Below are 20,772 nucleotides of genomic sequence, written 5' to 3' on the forward strand. Positions count from 1 at the left end.
CTATCTTTGCTTTTCTACCTTTTTCTCTCACTCGTGCTCGCGTTACGGACGATGACTCCGACTTTTTAAGGCTTCCTTTTAATAGGACGAAAACCTTTTGTATCGGATCTTCAACCGACCTACTACTCTTCCAACCACAAAGCTCACCTCGTGTCTCATCGAAGCTAAACCGATGAACGTGTTCGCGAGAAAATCGTAGCGGTCGATGATTCTCATTGACCCTTTGAACCGGTACGTTCTAACTTGGATATATTTAACGCTAGATCGTGGCTAACTACGCATATTCGTATTTTTACGATTGCGATGGAACGAAAGGAACTTAGACAGAAATTTCTTTCATCTGGTAGATATTACAGAGAGTATTCTAGATATTTCATATATCTTTGCATAATATATGCATTCTCTGCATTTTCGTGCTTTTAAATTTCGCATTAGTGCAGAAAAATCAGCAGCTCATCCGTTACGTTAATTTCATGCACAAAGAGTTTTGTGATAAAGATACCACATAAAAATAAGTTATTCGTCTCTTTTGAAATTACACACCACCGATGTATCAGGATAATGAAATTGAGAAACTAGCAGAAAGTTAAAGCGAAATTAAGCAATTTCACTCACTTGTCAGACAAGTCAATAATGAAATAATATCAAAGTGTATTTAGAAAACCCAGTTTACTATGGCACAGTAACTTGATCGAATCAAATAAATCAGGGAAGGCTTACGTAGATGGATCAACTGATCGATCACCATGAAGATCAGCTCGTGGAGACCTAACTGCATACAGAGAGACTCTGACTGAAAGTAACCCTGACGTTTTTACTCATCGCAAACGACTTCTCGGTCCTTCAGAAACAGCTATAAAAAGTAGATAGGTACAATCGTTCGACAGACGACTGTGTAATGTGCAAACACACGGGAGAACCGAGTCAGCCACGAATCGCGTTCCCAGAAGGAACCTCTATACTCGAGTTACCCATTAGTCATTAATTCAACAATCGTCGTCGAGGTTTGTTAGCTTTTCGATTATTATCGTACCACGATCGGGTTACGGCGGCACATCACGCGCCACTAAATTCGTCCATTGCAATTTTCTTAAGTACCCGGACCTAATTAATCGATAAGTGTCCCGAATGTCCGTTGAGTTAGGCTTTCACCGAGTGGTCCCTATTCGGTTCCGGCATTGGCTTCAACCGAGTAATCGCATCCTTGCGGAAATATATTTCCATTCAATCGCCCTATTACATTAGCCATCAGCGTTCTGTAAATATGGATGACGAATGACTCTTCGAATCGCAAACGATCGTTCCTACGACTTTGCTGTCCTCTTTATGATTCGCAACTACCACTACTCGTCTATTTTTTCTCGTTTTTACGCGCACGATAATTTAGCTTCGAGAAAATGTACTTTGAAAATTGATAGGTCGGCACGTGTGTTGAAACTCGGTTTAGTAAACGACATTAGGGGCGTCCATTAAATGCTCGCGGGTCTCTGGTAGAAAGCAATACCACGTGTACCATGCAATTAATGCAACTAGGATCGGTTGCTCGAAAACAAGTTAATAATAATAACAGTATTCTTGTAATGTTTCTAACGTCGTTATGCGTGCTTTGGTCTCGCTCGTTACTTTTTATTTACCACTTTCACTGTGAATTCAAACGACGATGTCCCAACTACGATAATTGTGTTGCAAAACTCTAAGAGAAGTTGCTTTACGTGTACAGTTACTTATCCATTCGTTAATATGTACCCTTCCTTTATGTGGATTTTAAAACAGGGAATATATAATTTTGTTCATGCGCCATCCTAACAAATCTTGACAGTTTATACTTTCCGGTGTGACTGTACGGTGACTTCAACGGTGAAAGGATTAAGAAGGGACACCAGGTAAAAAATACCTTAAAAAAATACCTTCGAATTCTAACGTACAAGCTATGCAGCGTTAAAAGCTACGCGAATCGGCCGGTCACACAGTTCGCTTCGGTCTATTCGCGGTGCCGAATGGCCGTCGATACGCGGTATGCATACGAAGCAAGAGAAGATCGATATGTATGTCTCACTGTAAACACAATGCCGCGTTTAGAGTTAGCCAGTGACACGTGTTTCACCAGGGTAAACACATCTACGTGCGTTCTGCAGATAAATATAATTTTCTCCACGACCCATATGTTCTTGCTAACATATTGTTCAGCGAAATCACCCTCGGTCGCTTACATAGCTTGCTGGAATTATGCAAATTTCAAGGTCCGAATAACACGCCAATTAATGGCGATTCTTTTCCCAGAAGCTCCTGGTAAATAAGTTCTTGTCTTTTCACGGTTCGAGTTCAGATTTCGAGCGACTATTACATTATTGCTCAACTGTGGCAGAGCAACTCGGTAAACCGAGTATAATGCACATCGTGTTGTGCGAATATTATTATTCTCAGCAACTTTGTCGTCCTTAGCGTTGTACGATGTTACAACAGATGCCAATATCGCAATGTGTTCCCGACTGTCGTATCATATGTATACAGCCTTGTATATGTTCTAGCCTTGGAAATCTTGAAAGTAGATGAGCTAAATCATCCGTTCGATAGTCTGTTTATTTGCTCATCTCGATCTACGTTTATTTATCTTTTTATCTACGTCTTTTAAAAAACATACACACGTTCTTCTTCTCTTCCGCTGCATGTTCTTGCGAAATTTCTGGCTTTTACGTAGTACACGTATATTTTAATCCATTCATCTTTGTACACAGAAATCCACGTATTGTAACTTCAAATTTTCGTAATCTCTTTCCTTTCCAAACCTTTCATTTTGCGAATTCATACATCGTCTCTCTATTCATACTTTCGCTTTCCTCATTTTCTTATCTATCCAGTATCTATCCCCACCGTCTACGGGTTACGGCTCGTTCATTAAATAATTCGCCAACGAAGCACGATTTTCTTCGGTTCTCGTTATATTACGTCCCTCGACGTTGGCGCTCCAGTTCTTCAGATTCGCGGCACCGTCTTAGCACCTCCGAATTCTTCCATTCACGTATTTACCCAATTATACGTTACATTCTCCTACAACATCGTCGCGGCGCACACCAGGCTGGCGTGCACCCAAACACATTCTTTTTTCCCCCTTGCTGTCCAAAAAGCAGCCGTATAACCCAGATACACGAGTGCCGGTCGCAAAAGGCGGGAACAAACGGAGCGGATGCGGAAAGAGGAATCGCGCCGCTTAAAACAGAACCTGTTTCCTTTGTTCACCGCGTCTCTCTCTTTCTCGTTCCTCTTTTCCTCCTTCCTCTTCCTTTATTCGGCCACGCCTCGTTGTGTCCTAATAAAATTGGATAGCGACGAATAGTAGGCAGAAAAAATGTGACAAAACTTTTAAATAAAAACGTGAGATTACTTTCGCACACTAAAATAGTTCGTCTGTGTAATCAGTGAGACACGATGTCTCTCTTTGAATATCTTCGTCCGTGGCGCGCCCAGAGTCAGTCTCGTTCGATCATTAAAAAGATAACTTATAGTCAACAGAATGCTTATCAAGATTTCCAGTTCTTACTCGCGATTCCGTTTGCCACATTCGCTTGTCAAATCGATTTTGCCGTTTATACCTTGTCCGAGCCAATTACTTCGAAGCAATTTAACTGGACACTCGCGAAGTGACAACGACCCTGTTTTATTAGCTTTATGTAATCCTCGATGACGAGAAGATGTCACCGTCGCTGGTGTCGTGAAACTGTTGACGTCAAATGAGGCGATTAAGGTTCTACTGATAAACAACCGTGCAAGCAAAGTCAGGTGCCATGGCTACCGATAAGGACTCGCTGTAGTAAACTGGCAATAAAATTTTCACGCGACGTGAGACATTTATATTCTGATGCTTTTATAATCAACTATGACGCCATAATAAAACGATTTGTTTGTCGTACGATTTACGTCAGGACGTAACAAAGATTTATCTACTAGAAGGTGTCATAGGAAAAATTGACAGCTGTGATTCATATTCTTCGAATCAACTTATACTAGTCAATGGTTTATAGAGTACTTTAATTTCGTTATATGCTTCTCCGACGTTCGATTATCTAAACGCTAACTGTGTTTTGCACGAAGTCCGTACAACTTTAACGTATCTACCGTTCCACGCATAGATCTCGAGCCATGATCCGATGCTGCGTTACATAATTCGACATGAAGCAAAGACGAAACTTGAACGACTCCAAACGCGGAAATTGTCTCTTAACTCATAAACTGATCGAATCTAAAGATGTAATCGTGCTTACGTTCGAGTTAGATCAATTTGTTATGAAATTGCAAGTTTAACATCACATGCTACCACGAACGTTACCAATGAACGTTAAACTCGACCGCCATCCTTCTCACCTTCTTTAACAAAAGAGTTAACAGCCTTCCTTCCTACCCACAATCATTTCATACAGCCAGTGTCTTCTATACTTACAGACCTTTAAAATGCTGAATGACTTAATATCACGATATATATACGTAGTAAAGATTGCTCGAGCAAATGCTTCTCCGGCTACTTTTTTCTACACATCACAAGCACGATAGTAGTAATCGTAGCACGTAGTACTCAATATTCGATACAGAGGCAGACACAACAAAAGACAGAAGCTTTCTCTGCCGAAATATGTATTTGTATCGCGAGGCATGCAACAATGCCGGGTATTGGCACCGATGGCTCGTCGCGAAATGTAATTTATGTAAAAGCGGCGTAGGTTCGCGCCGGACAACGGTGAAACTCGGAAACCGATCGACACACTTTTTCCCGTTGGACGATTTATGAGGACTCGATGTTTTAACGCCACGCAACACGACGAATAAATGCGACAGTTTTATCGATCGCAACACGCTGCAGGCCAACAAAGAGCAATAAACAAAGAAGGAGAGACAGAAGAAAAAATGGTACAAAAAGCAAAAAGAGAATGAAGAAAAAGGGAAAAGAAAGAGAAAAAAATTTCTCTGTTTCCTTTGAAACGATCGTCGCTGTTCCTATTCCCCACGGATCACTCGCTCTTTCCGACCGCCACCGAGCCACCCCATTAACCTAAAAATATTGCCGGCAACCACCAAGCTGAATAACTAATATCATAAAGTGTACCGCCGCGCACGTAACGCCACGATGTTACGTAATTTCCACGTGTACCACGATACACTCGATAAATCCATAAACTGGCAACGAACAAAGGAAGAACTGATACTTTTCTCCTCTCGCTTCGCTTTATCGAGGAGGTTTCCGATTAATCCGTATACCGCGAAATATTCAATGACACACAACTCGATTACCAGTACGCGATTCAAGATTCCACGGATTTCATTCGAGACTATTTAGGTCGGCGTAAATCCTCGATAAGCGGTATATACGAGATAGAAATCTCGACATTACGGTTCTCTCTCTTTCGCGTTGTTCGTTACCGAGGTATCACCGGGTCTTTCGAGATAGAGGAAGAAGATTTCTAGGAAGCATCGCTCTAGGAAGCGCGCGCGTGTTACGCGTTGATTTCACTGCGGCAAGGTCGTGCGACCGGCAAATTTCTTCGACGCCTGATCTGTGAACACGCAATTTGACGCGACCGTAAAAATTGAAAGCCTCTAACAGCCTGCCATAGGGCAACGATTGCTAGCCGTTCTCACGATGCATTTCGATCACTGACTTGTGCAGAGGTTCACGAAGATATTCCAACATTGTTCGATACTTGTTCGAATATGTTCGTAGGTTACTGTACGTAGATCATTAGTGCCACGAGCAAATACTTAGTACATAGTGCTTAGTGCTCAGTACTCAGTGCTTAGTGCTCAGTACTCAGTGCTTAGTGCCTAGTACTTAGTACTTGATACTTTAGTACTTTTAGTACTTTAGTACTTAGTACTTGATACTTTAGTACTTTATTACTTTAGTACTTTGGTACTTTAGTACTTTAGTACTTTGGTACTTTAGTACTTTGGTACTTTAGTACTTTGGTACTTTAGTACTTTGGTACTTTGGTACTTTGGTACTTTGGTACTTTGGTACTTTGGTACTTTGGTACTTTGGTACTTTGGTACTTTGGTACTTTGGTACTTTGGTACTTTGGTACTTTGGTACTTTGGTACTTTGGTACTTTGGTACTTTGGTACTTTGGTACTTTGGTACTTTGGTACTTTGGTACTTTGGTACCTTTAGTACTTTAGTACTTTGGTACCTTTAGTACTTTAGTACTAAATAGGAAATTACGTAGCGATAACAGAATATTGAAAGTAAAGCGAAAATGGGAAATTTTCTCATCGAAAAAAGATGTATCATCCTTTTATCGCGATTTCACGAAAAGCTGACTCAACTATCTACCGGTACTTCGTTAACAACTTATGCAATTAGATTACGGTTCTGCGAATCCGTTACTGTACGACCAGCAATTTTCCGATCACTATAAGCAAATAAAAAGTAAATCGGCATTACAAACGAAATATCGAGAATAATTATAATTGGCTGCGTAATAGAATGGGAGAATGGAACGCAGGGTTGCGATTAGCTCAACGATCAAAGCAACCCTGCATCAAATGGCCGTCTATTTGCGTAAGATCCATTCGTATCCTGATTCTCTCTATAAATAAGTCACCCTGACTTGGTTCGTCTGTACGATCTTCGATTCGTGACGTCAGAAACATCATGGAATGATATTTTCGTCAGGAATGCGAAAGAAGCCTGGTGCCATTGTAAACGATCGAATCACGTCGTTGTTTACAGAGACACGGTGTTCTCCACTCGTTTAATTCATTCATACAGAAACGTTTTTGTTTTACGGAAGAAGACAACTATTTCGACGAAGACCCGTTGAAAGAAACGATCGTTATGATCAAAAGATGAAAATTCACGATCGTTAGACGAAGTATTACAAAACTGAAGACAGCCTTTGCAACAGAGATACGATACAAATTTTGGCGAACCTATTTGTTTGGTTCAGTAGTGCAGTCCTAAGAATACAGAAGGCCATGCAATTCTATAGTTTCCACTAGCCTGCTTTTACCTTGTTACTGGTGTGTAGAAACGTTTATCGAAACTTTATTGATCTTTGTACTTTGTGTACACGACGTGGTGATGCATTATCGTTGAGAAGAGCAATGTAATAAGACAAGTAAAAAATGCGTAGTTTGCTTTGTCAGCTGTACAGCCTCCAAGGTACACCAAAGATATACTACTTGTATTGCAAACAAATGTTATTTACGTGGTGTGTATCTAACATCAATTGTCAAACAACACTTCGTCAAATCATTTATTCTCGAAATCGTTTCTTTTTATGGTTGCTACTATTACTTTGTCTCGCTAGTGTCTCGCAAATTACACACTTCTTGTTGAAACGATATGCAAAATAGGAACGTGTCATCCTTTTATTTCTTCTCATGTGTATGTTCGCGCGTAAGAACTTTGGCATTTTTTAGAAAATAACAAGTCTGATTCACGGAACGCGATCAGATGGACTTACTGATTTCGTCTACCGACTTCGAACGTCATCGAGCATATTCCCTCCAAAAATTACAAACACTTTTCTCACGTACGTAATATTCGTAAACACGTAGGAATTATAGACACGCGATTCCACAGATTTTCATCTTAAATAAATTTGAAGAAATGAAAATTGAATAAAAAATTGTTTCGCTCATCTCTCAAAATACCATAACAAGTACTTTACGTTGCACATTTTACGTATTTTCTTATAATATATACATTCTGTTCTATATCTGACTCTAAATTTTTCGTAAATACCTAAAATTTATACTGCATGAGTTATATGCTTTATTAGTCGACTGAGGTAGAATTAAATTTATTCTTATAGAAATGAAAACAAGTTTCGAGAGTGTAAGTGTACGTCGAATTGGCTTCATCAGTGTTAAGTCCCTAGAAATAAATTTGGCTGGTCAGCCAACTCCAGAGCGCCACCGTACTCTTATTTTACATCGTTTCTCTGTTCTTAATAGCGTCCGCGATTTATTTAGGAAGCGCCTTTTGGCGGCTTTTCAATTACCGATCGTCGAGATCGGACACATACATCGATCGATCGCAGTTTCTTGTTTGAGTTTCAGTCGCTCGAAGTAACCGCGCATAACCTCAAAATTTTACCGCGGTGTTTCACGCGACGGTTGATCACTGACATTTGCTCAAATAAATTCAACATCTTGCGATCGTTTTCGGAAGTTTTCAGGAATCGTATATGTCACTTAAACAGACATATTCTTATTTTCTCTGATCGACTGACTTTACGCTTGACAGGAGCTGTTCGCGTGTTCAAGAAGGTAAATAAACAAAGAAGAATGTTAAGAAGAGATGTTGACATCGCTGACTATGATTCGACTGCACTTCATGTGCGTATTGAGTTTCACGTTATCGTGTAGCGATATATGTACGTACTTACTTCGATGATCAAAGCCGGTGTTTACGATTCAGAAATAGGCGGGAGTTTCTAAAAACCCTTTGTAAACACAAAGCGCACCAATGAATATTTGCACGTTGTTTTCGTTTATTCGCACGTAAATGTAAATAAAAGAAAATATAAATGAAGATAAATAAGATAAATCGTATGTTTGATAAAATAAAAAAGTTTTGGAAAATACGCTCCTGCCAAATCGAGCAAGGCACGTGTAAGGGAATTTCAAGTGGGACACGTAAATCGTTCGAGGGATATAAGAGCAGCCAGACAGAACGTTCAACTAACCATAGATAATGTGCTAAGGTCCCATGTGCTCTTGGCCTGCTTTTGGTAGCCCTTCTTGTTCCTTTTGCCGGGTCTGCGCAAACTGGAAAACCATCCTGCGGCTATGGCGACGGCGCTAACGTCCCGACGGTTGTCCGTCTGCACGTTGCTACCGCGAACTTCGTCGAGGGCGTCCACCGACCTGCCGGTGAAAATCATGCTTGGCACCGAGTTCGCGTTGCCAAACTTCACAAACCAATGGAATTCGTTCCACTCGGCCCCCTTCACTTCTCTTGAACCGTGATACTTTCAGGAACAACCTAACCACACTTTCTGACACCATGCGCTGCATGCGACACTGTAGCCGTTCGATCTCGAGGGTGACATTGACATACGCTTCTATCGTTAACCGATCGTTAACGCGATCAAAAACGATCGCTCGCGTTACGAGTACTCGAGTAAACGTGACCCTTTGTCGAAAGAAACTGTCGACACGCGAGATCGAAGATCTCAACGGTTCAACGACCCTGAATCAGTAATGCAATTCCTTCAAAATTAGTATCTTCCGATCGATCAACGATCGATGTTTCACTGACGCGTATTGACCACTACACGTGATAATCTATCAATAAACGCATCTAAAATTTCGAAAAACGTCTCGGAATTCCTGATCAAATAATGTTCACTCGTCTATCGATGAAAATATCGGTGAACGAAGTAAAAGTCTGAAGTGTAGAATTTTTTACTAAACCTTATTTATCACTTAACATCGATAAACTCTGATAAGTTGGAATGACAGTAGTCACGCGAGATGATACGAGCAATTTAAAGCTTCCGCGAGATTTAGAAAAAAACACTGTCGCACGATCGTTTTATCTTCTTAAAGTCGACTCTCTCCGATAACAACAACGAAAGCAGCGTAATTTTGACCGGAGACCGCGATTGTATCGGGTTAGCTGAGATCGTAATGCTGCGGGATAAAGAACGATCTGCCTCACGCAGCGGCTGCCGTGCGACTCGCGACAGCGAGCTAGAGTAAACGGTCGCGCTGGAAACGCGCTGGCGCCTCGTGGTGGACGCATCGTGAACTCAGTCACGCGTGTGCGAATACAGGCTGATTCTCGTAACTGGTATAACTTATAGCTTTCTTCTAAATAAAGATAAATGCATAGAAAATATTATTAGAATCGTTTGATGAATCGCTTATTCGTGTATTTAAAATATAAGAAATAAAACAATACTAAATTAAAAACGTTAAATACGTTCTATCGGTTAGCTGCTTGGTAAATATGTATACAGTAATAATGCGCAGAAACATGCAGATACGTGAATCCCAATTAATCACATTGACCTTTGTTTTTCACGAAGTATTCATTTCCATGATTTGTTTATTTTCTCAAGTGTATGGAAATTTTTATGTAAAGAACAATTTAATTAAAAATTCTTTTACGCGCGATACACAATCGCGGACGTACGCAGCATGAGAATAGAAAACGAACAAGGTTGCATCTTGCACAGATCCACCTACGGAAGAAATAAAACCGATACAACTTGAATTTTTCTGAATCGATCTACGGTTTCATTCTTTTTTCTGCCAAGGGTTTCTTTCCGTTCATCGCGAAAATGAAGTACGAGCCACTCCAATTGCAAGGAGCAGCCTGTACACTATACCACGTTTGCGGTGGCTCTCGTATGAGGTCAAACCGATCCTACTCTTCATGGGCGAAGTACGGTTTAAAAAGGCAGCGAACGCAGGCGCGCGGACCGCGGGAATTTCTCAATTGCATGATGCAGTATCTCCTCGTTACCAAAAGACTTCAGCAACGTAATTTCGGTCGTTTTAACGCGCTACAATATACCGAGAGCAGTGCTTTTCGAAAGATCGATATTTGAAGAACGATAGATATTTTTTATGGCGAGCTATATTTTTTGCAAGGATGTTCCAAGTTTCATTGCACCAGGTTCGCATAAATCAAAAGAAAAAAAAAAAAAAAGAAAGAAATAGACTCTGTTCGAAATGAAATTTTTGAATGTATTGTCAAAAAGCTATAGTTTCAAAGTGTCCACTGAATATATATATACATATATCGTAATCGGCTAAAATTGTAAGTTGTATTTCTAGGAATACTTCATTCGAACGTTGAACATACAGACAACACCAAGTGTACACTCTAGCACGCATACTTGCCGAAGATCGTGAAAAGAATGCTTCCGAGAACGAGACAGGCTGAAATTTCGCCGACTGCTTATCAATTGGAGTCGCTTGAGTGTCGAGCAGGGCGTTGACAGGCCACGGTTCAATGTGACCGTTTTATCTACTCGTCTGGGCTTCTTCGGTAAATTATTTCACCTAACTTTCACGTTACTTAGGTTACCACGCTATTTCGCGTAGCTATATACAGCACTCGCTTGAACGTCAATGTACGGTTCTATTTAAAGTAGCCATCTCGTCCATTGGAACGGAATTTTATCGAACGATTACGCTTTTCTACATATTAATATGTATATATTACGATGAAAAAATTGAAAATTAAACATAGAACGTTCCCGCGAAAAACATGATACTCGACGAAGCTCCTTTTGCTTCTTGCTATCGAATTCGACGTCAAGTATCCATTGAACCGCATCAAGCATATTAAAAAACACTGATAAAAAATTTTAAATTAAATAACGAAGTGGGGTTCATTCTGACGCGGATTATCGTTTCTTCGGCCCGTTGGTTCAACGGTCAGCAATATAATTTGCGTATGCTGCGAAAATTATCAAATATAACTCACATAGATCTCGCTCGCTACTATCCATCTTAATGAAAAAAATACGAAAATGCGCGCTGATGTGGACAAGTGACGCGCTTCTCCAATAGTTAGCAACTAAATATATAGCTCGTTGATTAATTACTGCGTAATTGGGAAATGACCCGGAAAGTCGAAGCTGTAGATCGAATAAAACCGCTAGCAGCTCTATCGACGGAATTACAATGCAAATCAAAACATCGCATAATTCATCGTTTCTCAAATGCGTATCCTATTCGTAAATAACGACGTGTTCCTATTCTAATTCGGATTCCACTACTACGGGGCTGATAAATATCGTCGTGGGACGAAACGCAGAGAGAAAGAGGAATTCATTGCCGAATTGCTGATCACGAAATCTGCTCGTCGCAAAAAAGAATTGAATTCCATCCGCGTGATTCACGATTCACGGTTAGAAGAAACGAACGGAAGAAACGTTCGACTTTGTTTGCTCTCTTCTTTATCGGCTGACGATTCTTTCCCCACTCTAACCAGAGACGAAAAATCGAACGAGAAACAGATTACGCGTACAGCCCAATATTGCGAAGCAGCGAACAGGCGTTCATTCGCATTTGCAAACGATATCTCCTTGGAGTGATCGAATCGGTGATTCGATCACCGTGTTTAAACGCGATTCAACGACGTGTCGTCGTTGCACCTGCTACAGCTGCATCGTGAACGGGACGAGACGATTAACCAGGCGTGCACGCGTTTATCGCGTGACGGTTACGCAGATGCGCGCGCACGCCCCTCACCAAACTTGCCTCGATTTGTTTTGCTCGACTCGCACTGCATTTGACCAGAATTCGCAATTCGATATTTTCTAAATTGCATACGCATGGATTGCATGGAATAGGAAAACGTAACAAACGAGATGGTTCTTTCTCCGATTTGTACTGAATGGTTTTCAAGTATCGATTGTGCTAGCATACAGACATGTACGTACAATGGAATAATGAGAATATACGTATAGCACGTCTCAGAATACATATTATTTATATCATATTATTTATAGCGAGACGCTTTTTTATTTTGATGCAATGCGAGTAAGGAAAAGATTCAATCAAACACAGGTAACAAAACGGTGAGAGAGAACGAATAAAAAGTTTATCGTCCGAAGCGAAGCTTTGGTAAAACGAGGAATACACGTTTTTATTTTTTCTGGGTATACGTTTTTCAGTCGTCAATCTCAATTACAACGACGAAATAATAATAGAACAGACACCCAAGGAAAACAAAGTAAAAAGGTTCGGGATGAATAAAAGTGCGTTCAAGAGGAGGGTAATTCGAATGGTAAAAGTGATTACCGCTGGCAAGATTCCCAGTTATGCGATAACCGAGGACACAATCTAACCGACAGAAAACAACAAAACAAACGAGTCTATTTTCTCAATAAAAGCAACGCGCAGGCGTTACACTGTTAATGATCCATTAACAAGCAATTTCACAGGTTTAAATAATTCCACGAAATCACGATACAAGCAAACGGGTGTCGTTACTCGACGAAAGTACACGCACGAGTGTCATGAATTTTGCTCTTTCAGTCCCAGGGGATGCCATATGCCGGTCAACGATGTAGGGTTCGCTGTTGCTCGCGTTCCATCACGAACTCGTCATAGTTCCCACCTCCAGATACATCATTAAATTTCCCAGAACGATTCCTAGCCGATATAAAATTACGTATACAAATCCGTGATCTTTTTTAATATTATTTTACTTTATTATTTTGCTTTTTTCGTAGAAAATTAAAAAATGCATCGAACGACGTATGACAAAATGTAGAGTTCCATTTAAGAAAATAGAGGCGACCTTGGAACATTTGGAACGTCTCCACTTTCGGAGAAGACACATGCATCACGTGATGCATCATTCAAAATCATTACATTTTTTCCTAATTAAATTCTTTTTATCTCCTGCCGTTTTAACGTTGACTTGACCCCGCTGCGTGAGACGCTCCGTATAGATTTAGACATGTCCGTGGATTGATCACCGTGGGAAGCTGAATCTGCACGAGGTCTGTGTACTAATACGGTACAATAGAATAAGAATATCGACTAATAATATGCCAAGAGACCCGTCCACGAACTTGTTAACCGAACTGGCATTAGCTTTGATTCAGTCTCTGTCGAAGAAGGTAGGCTACTACGAACGTAGTTCAGTTTGTACGATCGATGCATCAATCCAGTCCTGATGTAATTTAGAGTTTTGCTATATCGTGAAAATTATTATACGCGCGAAAGGATACGCCCTATGACTCACGTTACCTATTAGCGTTACCGCGAAGCACATCTACTAGTTATTGCATTGATATGTCAAGCTTCCTCCATGGGTGCTTGTCACTGTAATTTGACGATTTATTCTCTTTTAAGCGGTCGCATTAAATGGGCATCAAAAGAAATGACTTCGCTAAAGTGACTGGTGAATTTAAGAAAAATGTCAGAACTTGTGAAAAACCTTTCTCGCATATTTTTGAATGCTGTTTAATTTTTTGAGAAACAGTTCCCTCTTCTCTTTTATTTTACTCGATCAATGGAGTTCTATCTTCGAACGACCTTCGTTGTACGAATAATTTCTTGCACCATGGCGCAATACAATTTCTCGGAAGTAATCATATCGTCGTCGTCGTCGAGCTATTCAATTCACAAGTAAAAATAGACACGTTTGATTGCAATCACATCCTCCGATGGTAACGTAGTTTCATGCATACACAACTTTATTAACTTTACGTCGATCAACAGCAAGAAATTCCTATTTTCTTCTGAAGTTTTGAGATCGAGGAAATGCTCCATCGAAGGTGTAATACGATTGCTTCGAACAGCGAATAGTTTGCAAAATAATTATTTTCTGCGCAGCTGTTCTACTGCTTCAGAGCCATGTATCATACGAGAATATTATCAACATCCAGACAAATTAATTTTCTTCAGCTACGGAAGACACGCTTCGTGTCACGTCGTATGACATTCGATTTTGTGTGAATTCCTCGAATAACGGTATTCGATTGAAAGATCTTTACGCGATAATTTTTTTCATTCTTTTACTCTCTTAATATTGACTTTTCTTACGACCCATCAGAGAGAGAGTGAAAATTCTAAATAAAATAAACTGTTACATCACATTACGTAATCAATCTCGGTAATCTGGGAACAAATTATTAATGGAAACGATACAGCTAACCGCAGTTAGAAATAAAAGAACATGCGAGCAACGATAAGGAGGCACTTGGACTGATTTGCATACGGCATTTTGAGTGCAACGATCGTATCAGCCTCGTTTGCCCCGTTTCGTGAAAACAAACTAAAGTTACGAAATCTTTCTTTTCGCATTACGCTGATAATCTATCTTAAACACATTAACTGCAGTGATACGCAATTTGCATGAAACTCGAATGTCTTGGAACCTAGGAAATATTCGATCGATGTATAAACGTTCGATCACGTACGATCCACTGCAATTGATTCTAGAAACTTCGACTTCGGTACACGAATTTGCCAATTTTATTTTTTCGAAATTACAACAGGCAACGAGGCGTGAAGCAAAATTTTGCGGTTACCTAGAAGAAAATCGAAAGTGGCGACTTTCCAAGAGCAAGCGAAGTCGAGGGAAAGTTTTTGAAACTACGGTATAGAGAAATCGGAAAGAATCGGAAGCGAGATGAGCCGGAGATATCGCGGGGGGTGGGAGAAAAATGAGTTCTTTTTTCCTCGGTATTCACTATCCATCGCGGCTAATAAAATCGCAGCAGTCGCTTCGAGGCCCACTGACCCGATTCCCATTCCTCGCTTTTCATATTTTCCGTGGCCGAGACGCGTGCAAATTGAACTTTCTAAGTACGTTTCTGTACGAATCGGTCAACGAAGAACGCTGAAATCAACAGGTCTACTAACATGACTTTGTAACAAACGCCAGTCGTACACGGTTATTTTCAAACCGAAACGTTTAGGTTCGTCCGTTTTTATCTCACATTTCAAATATGTTAAATAAGCAACAATGAGATTAGAATGCTTGGAAGGGAGTCGAAATAAATATAGGTATAAGGTAGAAATTAATTAAAATATTTTCGGGGATAGATGCATCGATATGTGTTAAGATTTTGTGATGTCATGATAATTGCCGATGCGATTGCACGAGACTTTCGTCATTCTTGCACGCGCGAAAATCACGGCGAACGATTCTATTTACATCGCTAGAGTAATAAGCAACTTCGAGAACGACCTCAAAGTTAGCCAAATATTTATGATTTAATCGTTCGCTGCTTCGTTTCCAGATCGATTTCAATTGTCAATACGATCGTCACTGATTGACTCTTGCATCATCTTTGTCTCCGTATATCTTTGAATACTTCGTCCTCATGTTTTGTTATTTAACGCAATAGCTAAAGCTGACACGATTCGTTCGAAATCAACTTGCCGATCAAGATCCACGGACAATCATCCTTTCATATCGAATTGATATAAAAGTTCAATACAAAAAAGAGCATGATCTTTAAGTCGAAGTTCGAAAAATAAGATTATTTCTGATCTTTTGAAAGGTCAAAACCGTGACCTTGGATGGCAATCGATTTCAGACCGATTTTAATACGCTCGATGGATTAGTAATCAAAATTAGACTAAAAGATATAAACTTGCCCTTCCTTCGCAATTAATATTGAACAAAACAAAAATTATAGAAACAGTAGAGTGATGACGTTGAAAACACGCTGTCAATAGGAAAACCAGACACACACACATCATAAAACGAGCACCAGGAAATCGTATCCAAACAAGCTTTATCAGAACGAAATTCACCTTTCGAGCTCGTTTGCCAGGGCAGAACCAGATAACGGAGCACGAGCAGCAGCAGAGCCATCCTTGTCCGCCGCCACAACGAGAGCTTGACGTCATGGATGTCGAGAGTCAGGATCCACATGGATCAGACGACGGACCGCTAGATCGATTAAATCCATTTAGGAAGACCGACGAGCGCAAGAAACACTGAGGATATTCAGCATGCGACTTTACCGATTACATATCTAGTCGACTCTCTTTTTTCTCTTTTGCCGATCGTGTTTACACTCGTTTGCTTCGTTCCCGTCTATTGCTCCGTGGAACACGTTGAATGAAAGGCGTACGCGCGAGATCAATAGAAACGGAAACGATGAAAAGGTTAGGGATAATCGATATCTACCAGCGCACCGATGTCTCTGTAATTGGAACTGAAAGGGAACGTAACGCGACACGTGACGCGTATCGTACCGAATCCTTTGTTGATAGCTGCAACCTTGTTGCGGGTTACGCTGAGAACCCCTACGAGTGTTATCGCGACTGAACGATACCTTGATTCACGTTTAATTACGTTAAACAAAAGATGAAACCCGCGAAATGTCAATAGTAGCTTAATCGGAGGGAGATGTTTATCGAGATTCCTCGTGGCTAATTTCTCAGTTTCGATCGGTAACATGCTTAGAAAATGATACAGATCTCCGTACGAAATAAATAGATATTGATAAGTAGACTACACACGTGTGTTATGTTTTGTAAATATTTGCAGGAACTAAATCAATGTTCGATCATAATGCTCGAGAACTTAGTTCCGGCAACTACCAAAAACTCGATGCTATACGTCAATATCGTCGGTACTCCTCGACCTCACTAGCATGAAGAAATTCATCCATCAAACTTTTTAATTAGGTCGATCAAAATCAATTACTCGTTTATGGGGACAGTGTTAATAGATTAATTCCCGACGTCGGAAACTTTAACGTTACTCTATATTCTTCGATATTTACCTTTTCTCTCGGAAGCGTCGTAATATGAAATGCGCATGCGCGCAAGCGTTTGTTATTTTATAGAAATTATACGAGATGTATAAGTAAACGAGAACCCTATCAATTATCACGGAAACGTTTTATCATAAAGACGACATCCTGGAATTTTTGTGAGGGCAGATATGCGCGCGTGCCAAGCGCCAAAGATAGATAGCAGTCAGGAATTTTTAGGCAATCGGTCATTTGTTCGACCATAAGGTAAACACGATGCCCACCAACGTAACTACGGATAAAAAAGAAAATCATTCGACTCGCCCTCTATGAAACATTATTGCAGCTATCAACGTGTCTTGTTTATGCTCGAATGTAATTATCAAAATTACATACAATATGAAACACATTGTGAATTATGGGAAGTTTGTGCAAAAAAATATTTAAGATTCGATATTAGAGGTTATGAACTCTCATCGATGTTTACATGCAAATACATATGAGGTTAAAATATTTTTCGTGTCTTTTAATAGTTTGCGAAATACTGATTTAGAAATTAAGATACAATGTTTTTCTTGTATAAAGGGAATATTCCATTCATATTTCATACTAAATAAGGAACACAAACGATAGGTAATTATTTATGTTACTCATTGATAACATACGTGTATATGCGAATTGTTGACCTGACCTGTGTTCAAAGTCAGTTAATATCACGACTTCAGATTGTCTTACATAATAAAGAAAAAAGAAAGTTTAGAATTCATGTTTACAAACATAAGATAGAATTGCGTATGTGGCGCCCTCATGGTTCGCGACTGTGAACTTAAGCAATCGATAACATAGAAATCTAGTAACGACTACATTACCATTCAAACATTTGTTATTAAACTTATCATTATTAAAAAAGACATGCATTAATCTTTGTCCCACAGATTTTTCATTTTTACAGACCTATTCAAACGGTCAAATTATTAATTGCAGCTGGATATTAAATTTCAAAATTGGATCTACAAAATTACTACGGAACTATAAACTATCCTCATTGCTTATATCAACTATATTGCTATTCACGATAAACATTTCACGTAATAAGACACGAACTCATTTTACGTCGTAATTGATATTTCAAGTTGCAGGAACTGGTGCATACTGCCATCTGACAAGGCAGCGGTAGTCACTCGGACGACAATCGCGATTACTAATTGAACGTTGCTAATTGTCTAGCACAATCCGTCCAACGGTACTTCAAAGCTGCATACTTCGTTGCATTCCCGTGTTCGTTTTAAGTCTCCACCGAAGTCATTGGAGCCAGTTTCCCTTCATAATGAGTTTCCCTTACAAAGCACTCCGACGTCTATTCAATTTCCTCGGTGTTATAGATCTTCCTCCCTCGAGAAATAACGGTTTGCCGCGCGGTAAGTGCAAAGGAAACGTATAAGAAGTCTATTGTTACCGACAGAAGAGGACAGGAGAAGCACAGGTAAGTCAGACTGAATAAGAAAAGAAACTATCTATGATCTATATCATGGGTTTTGGCTCTTTAAAGTGTAACGTTAAGTAACTGCTGCCAACGAATGGGCTCTTTCTATTCCCTAATAAACTTCCTTTTAGTTGACTCGTATGACATTACGATTCGATCAACTCGTGGTAGTTTGACCAATTTTCATATCATGCAATCTTTCCCTTTTTCTAAAAACCGCTTTTCTGTCTACGAAATCTGGCATAACAATGTGCTTATAACAACATTACAGTTTTCTTCGCAATTAGAACTTAGAATTAATTTCAGAAAATACTTAATCCTCGTCTTCTGATTCCTTAAATATTCAGCAACAATACAACAAACAAAAAAAAAAAATAAAAGTAATGAAAAAACGATAAAGAAACTCAAAAAATCGAAGAGTTTCTTCGAGTATAGGATGAAAGAAGCGTGGAGGATTTTCCTGAGCGAGACTAAGGGCGGTTCAGAGCGCAGCTATCGAAGAAGTCTAAGCTCGATCCCAAGATCCTCTTTCCATAGATGGACCCGTGGGGGATAAAAAAAGCACCTGACCAGTCTTTACCCGAGACTCGTCTGCGGACGAGGACTCCCGTTCCCTCGGAACCTATGTCTACCATGGAGGACACAATGAGAACACGGTGCGCGCACAACAACAGCAGGTTGCGCGTCCATTTAAAAGGAGAAACGTAGGTACAATGCACTCCGAGTAACAAAACGAACGTCCACATAGACACGGAGAAACGCGACGAGCTGCTCTGAGCCGATGTTCGATGAGCGTCTATCTCGCTAAATAGTTCAAGCTGTTGTTAAACAACCGTTTATAGGAAAAACCTATGTGTTCGACCAGGAACGCTTAATCGCATAGAATAAGTTTCTTTCTCTCTCTCTCTTTTTCATTTAACAAATAAAACACAGTCCAGGTTAAAATTATGAAAATCGCATCTTAATTTTTCCTGATTTGGTATTTAATTTAACGATCATTGAATGTTTGGTCAATTTATCGTTTGCGAAAATACATCGTTTGAAACATGTAGAATGTACCGAGTTTCCAACATATGGTAAAACACTACTCATTCGAACGAAATATTTTCTTTTCACCATTACTCAAAATATATATATACAGGGTGGTTGGTAACTGATGGTACAAGCGGAAATGGGGCGATTCTACGCGAAAAAGGAAGTCGAAAATATAGAATAAAAATTTTTTTTTAATTTTTTTTTTTAATTTTTCCATCGAGACAACGATCTACAGTGAGATCCGTTATAACGAGACGCGATAAAGTGCACGCGTACCGAGCGAAAATTCAAAGTCGATTTTCTCGAAAACAAAGCCTCGAACGAAAAATTTGTATTCTATATTTTCGACTTCTTTTTTCGCGTAGAATCACCCCCTTTCCGCTTGTACCATCAGTTGTACTTGTATCAACCACCCTGTATATGTTTCGCGAGTTACATATTTTCACTTTATCATTTTAATTATAATTCTGTCGGAAGGTGGTAAATTCAAAAAGCAAACGACCTGTTCAGACTTCCAACTCACTGTTTTCTATCCGTCGAAAATTCCCAGACTACGACAACAGCTGACGATACATCGAGAAGACCCCGAGACACCTGGCCAAGGTACGAGGCATGGCAAAAGTCGATGGATATCTTTCCCCGGAAATATACGAATATTTCACAGCCCCAAGCTCCCTTTTCATTCGTCCCCTTATCGCGATTATTATTGAAAGAAACACTTCGGAACGGAGCACGAATTACCGATGAAGCAAAACTGATAGTGACAAGTGAGATCATTTCTTGTTTATTACGATAAGAGAGCCAGTTGAGAAACTGAATCGTTGTTCTAACGCGGTCACGTTTATTGTTCGTGATAATGCACAGCATCAGCTTCCGTAGGCTAACTGTAATAAACGTAACAAGGGCACGATACATCGGACATGCGATTTTTTTTTAACGAGTTCGAAATTCGTTTGATTCGTTGCCAGCAAAATTCGCTTCTTACAAAAGATACAACTTGCGCGACGAAAATTACCAAATGGTAACTATATGAAATACGTACGAGGACGAAGGTTGTTAGTGAAAAAA

The 20,772-nt window shown here is 39.9% G+C and overlaps 1 protein-coding gene and 1 long non-coding RNA gene across 8 annotated transcripts in view; one reads left to right on the forward strand and one right to left on the reverse strand.

Annotated features, from left to right (window-relative positions):
* LOC126865230 (cytohesin-1) overlaps nucleotides 1–20,772 on the reverse strand; it is a 60,551-nt gene that overhangs the window by 34,717 nt on the left and 5,062 nt on the right. For 2 of the 7 annotated variants that reach the window (XM_050617519.1, XM_050617508.1), the window contains exon 1: nucleotides 8,682–9,688. The exons of 4 other annotated variants lie outside the window; for them this stretch is intronic. In XM_050617519.1, coding sequence (XP_050473476.1) covers nucleotides 8,682–8,879 — 198 coding nt within the window. In that variant the 5' untranslated portion in view covers nucleotides 8,880–9,688. Of the gene's footprint in view, nucleotides 1–8,681; nucleotides 9,689–16,236; nucleotides 16,376–20,772 lie in introns of those variants that run through there. One more of the 7 variants, XM_050617547.1, reaches the window with a different exon arrangement.
* Nucleotides 16,450–20,308, forward strand: LOC126865358 (uncharacterized). The gene is made up of 2 exons (XR_007689518.1): nucleotides 16,450–18,669; nucleotides 18,976–20,308. It is a non-coding gene; the product is annotated as an uncharacterized LOC126865358 (long non-coding RNA).

The sequence above is a fragment of the Bombus huntii genome, chromosome 1, assembly GCF_024542735.1.
Source record: "Bombus huntii isolate Logan2020A chromosome 1, iyBomHunt1.1, whole genome shotgun sequence".
Lineage (NCBI taxonomy): Eukaryota > Metazoa > Arthropoda > Insecta > Hymenoptera > Apidae > Bombus > Bombus huntii.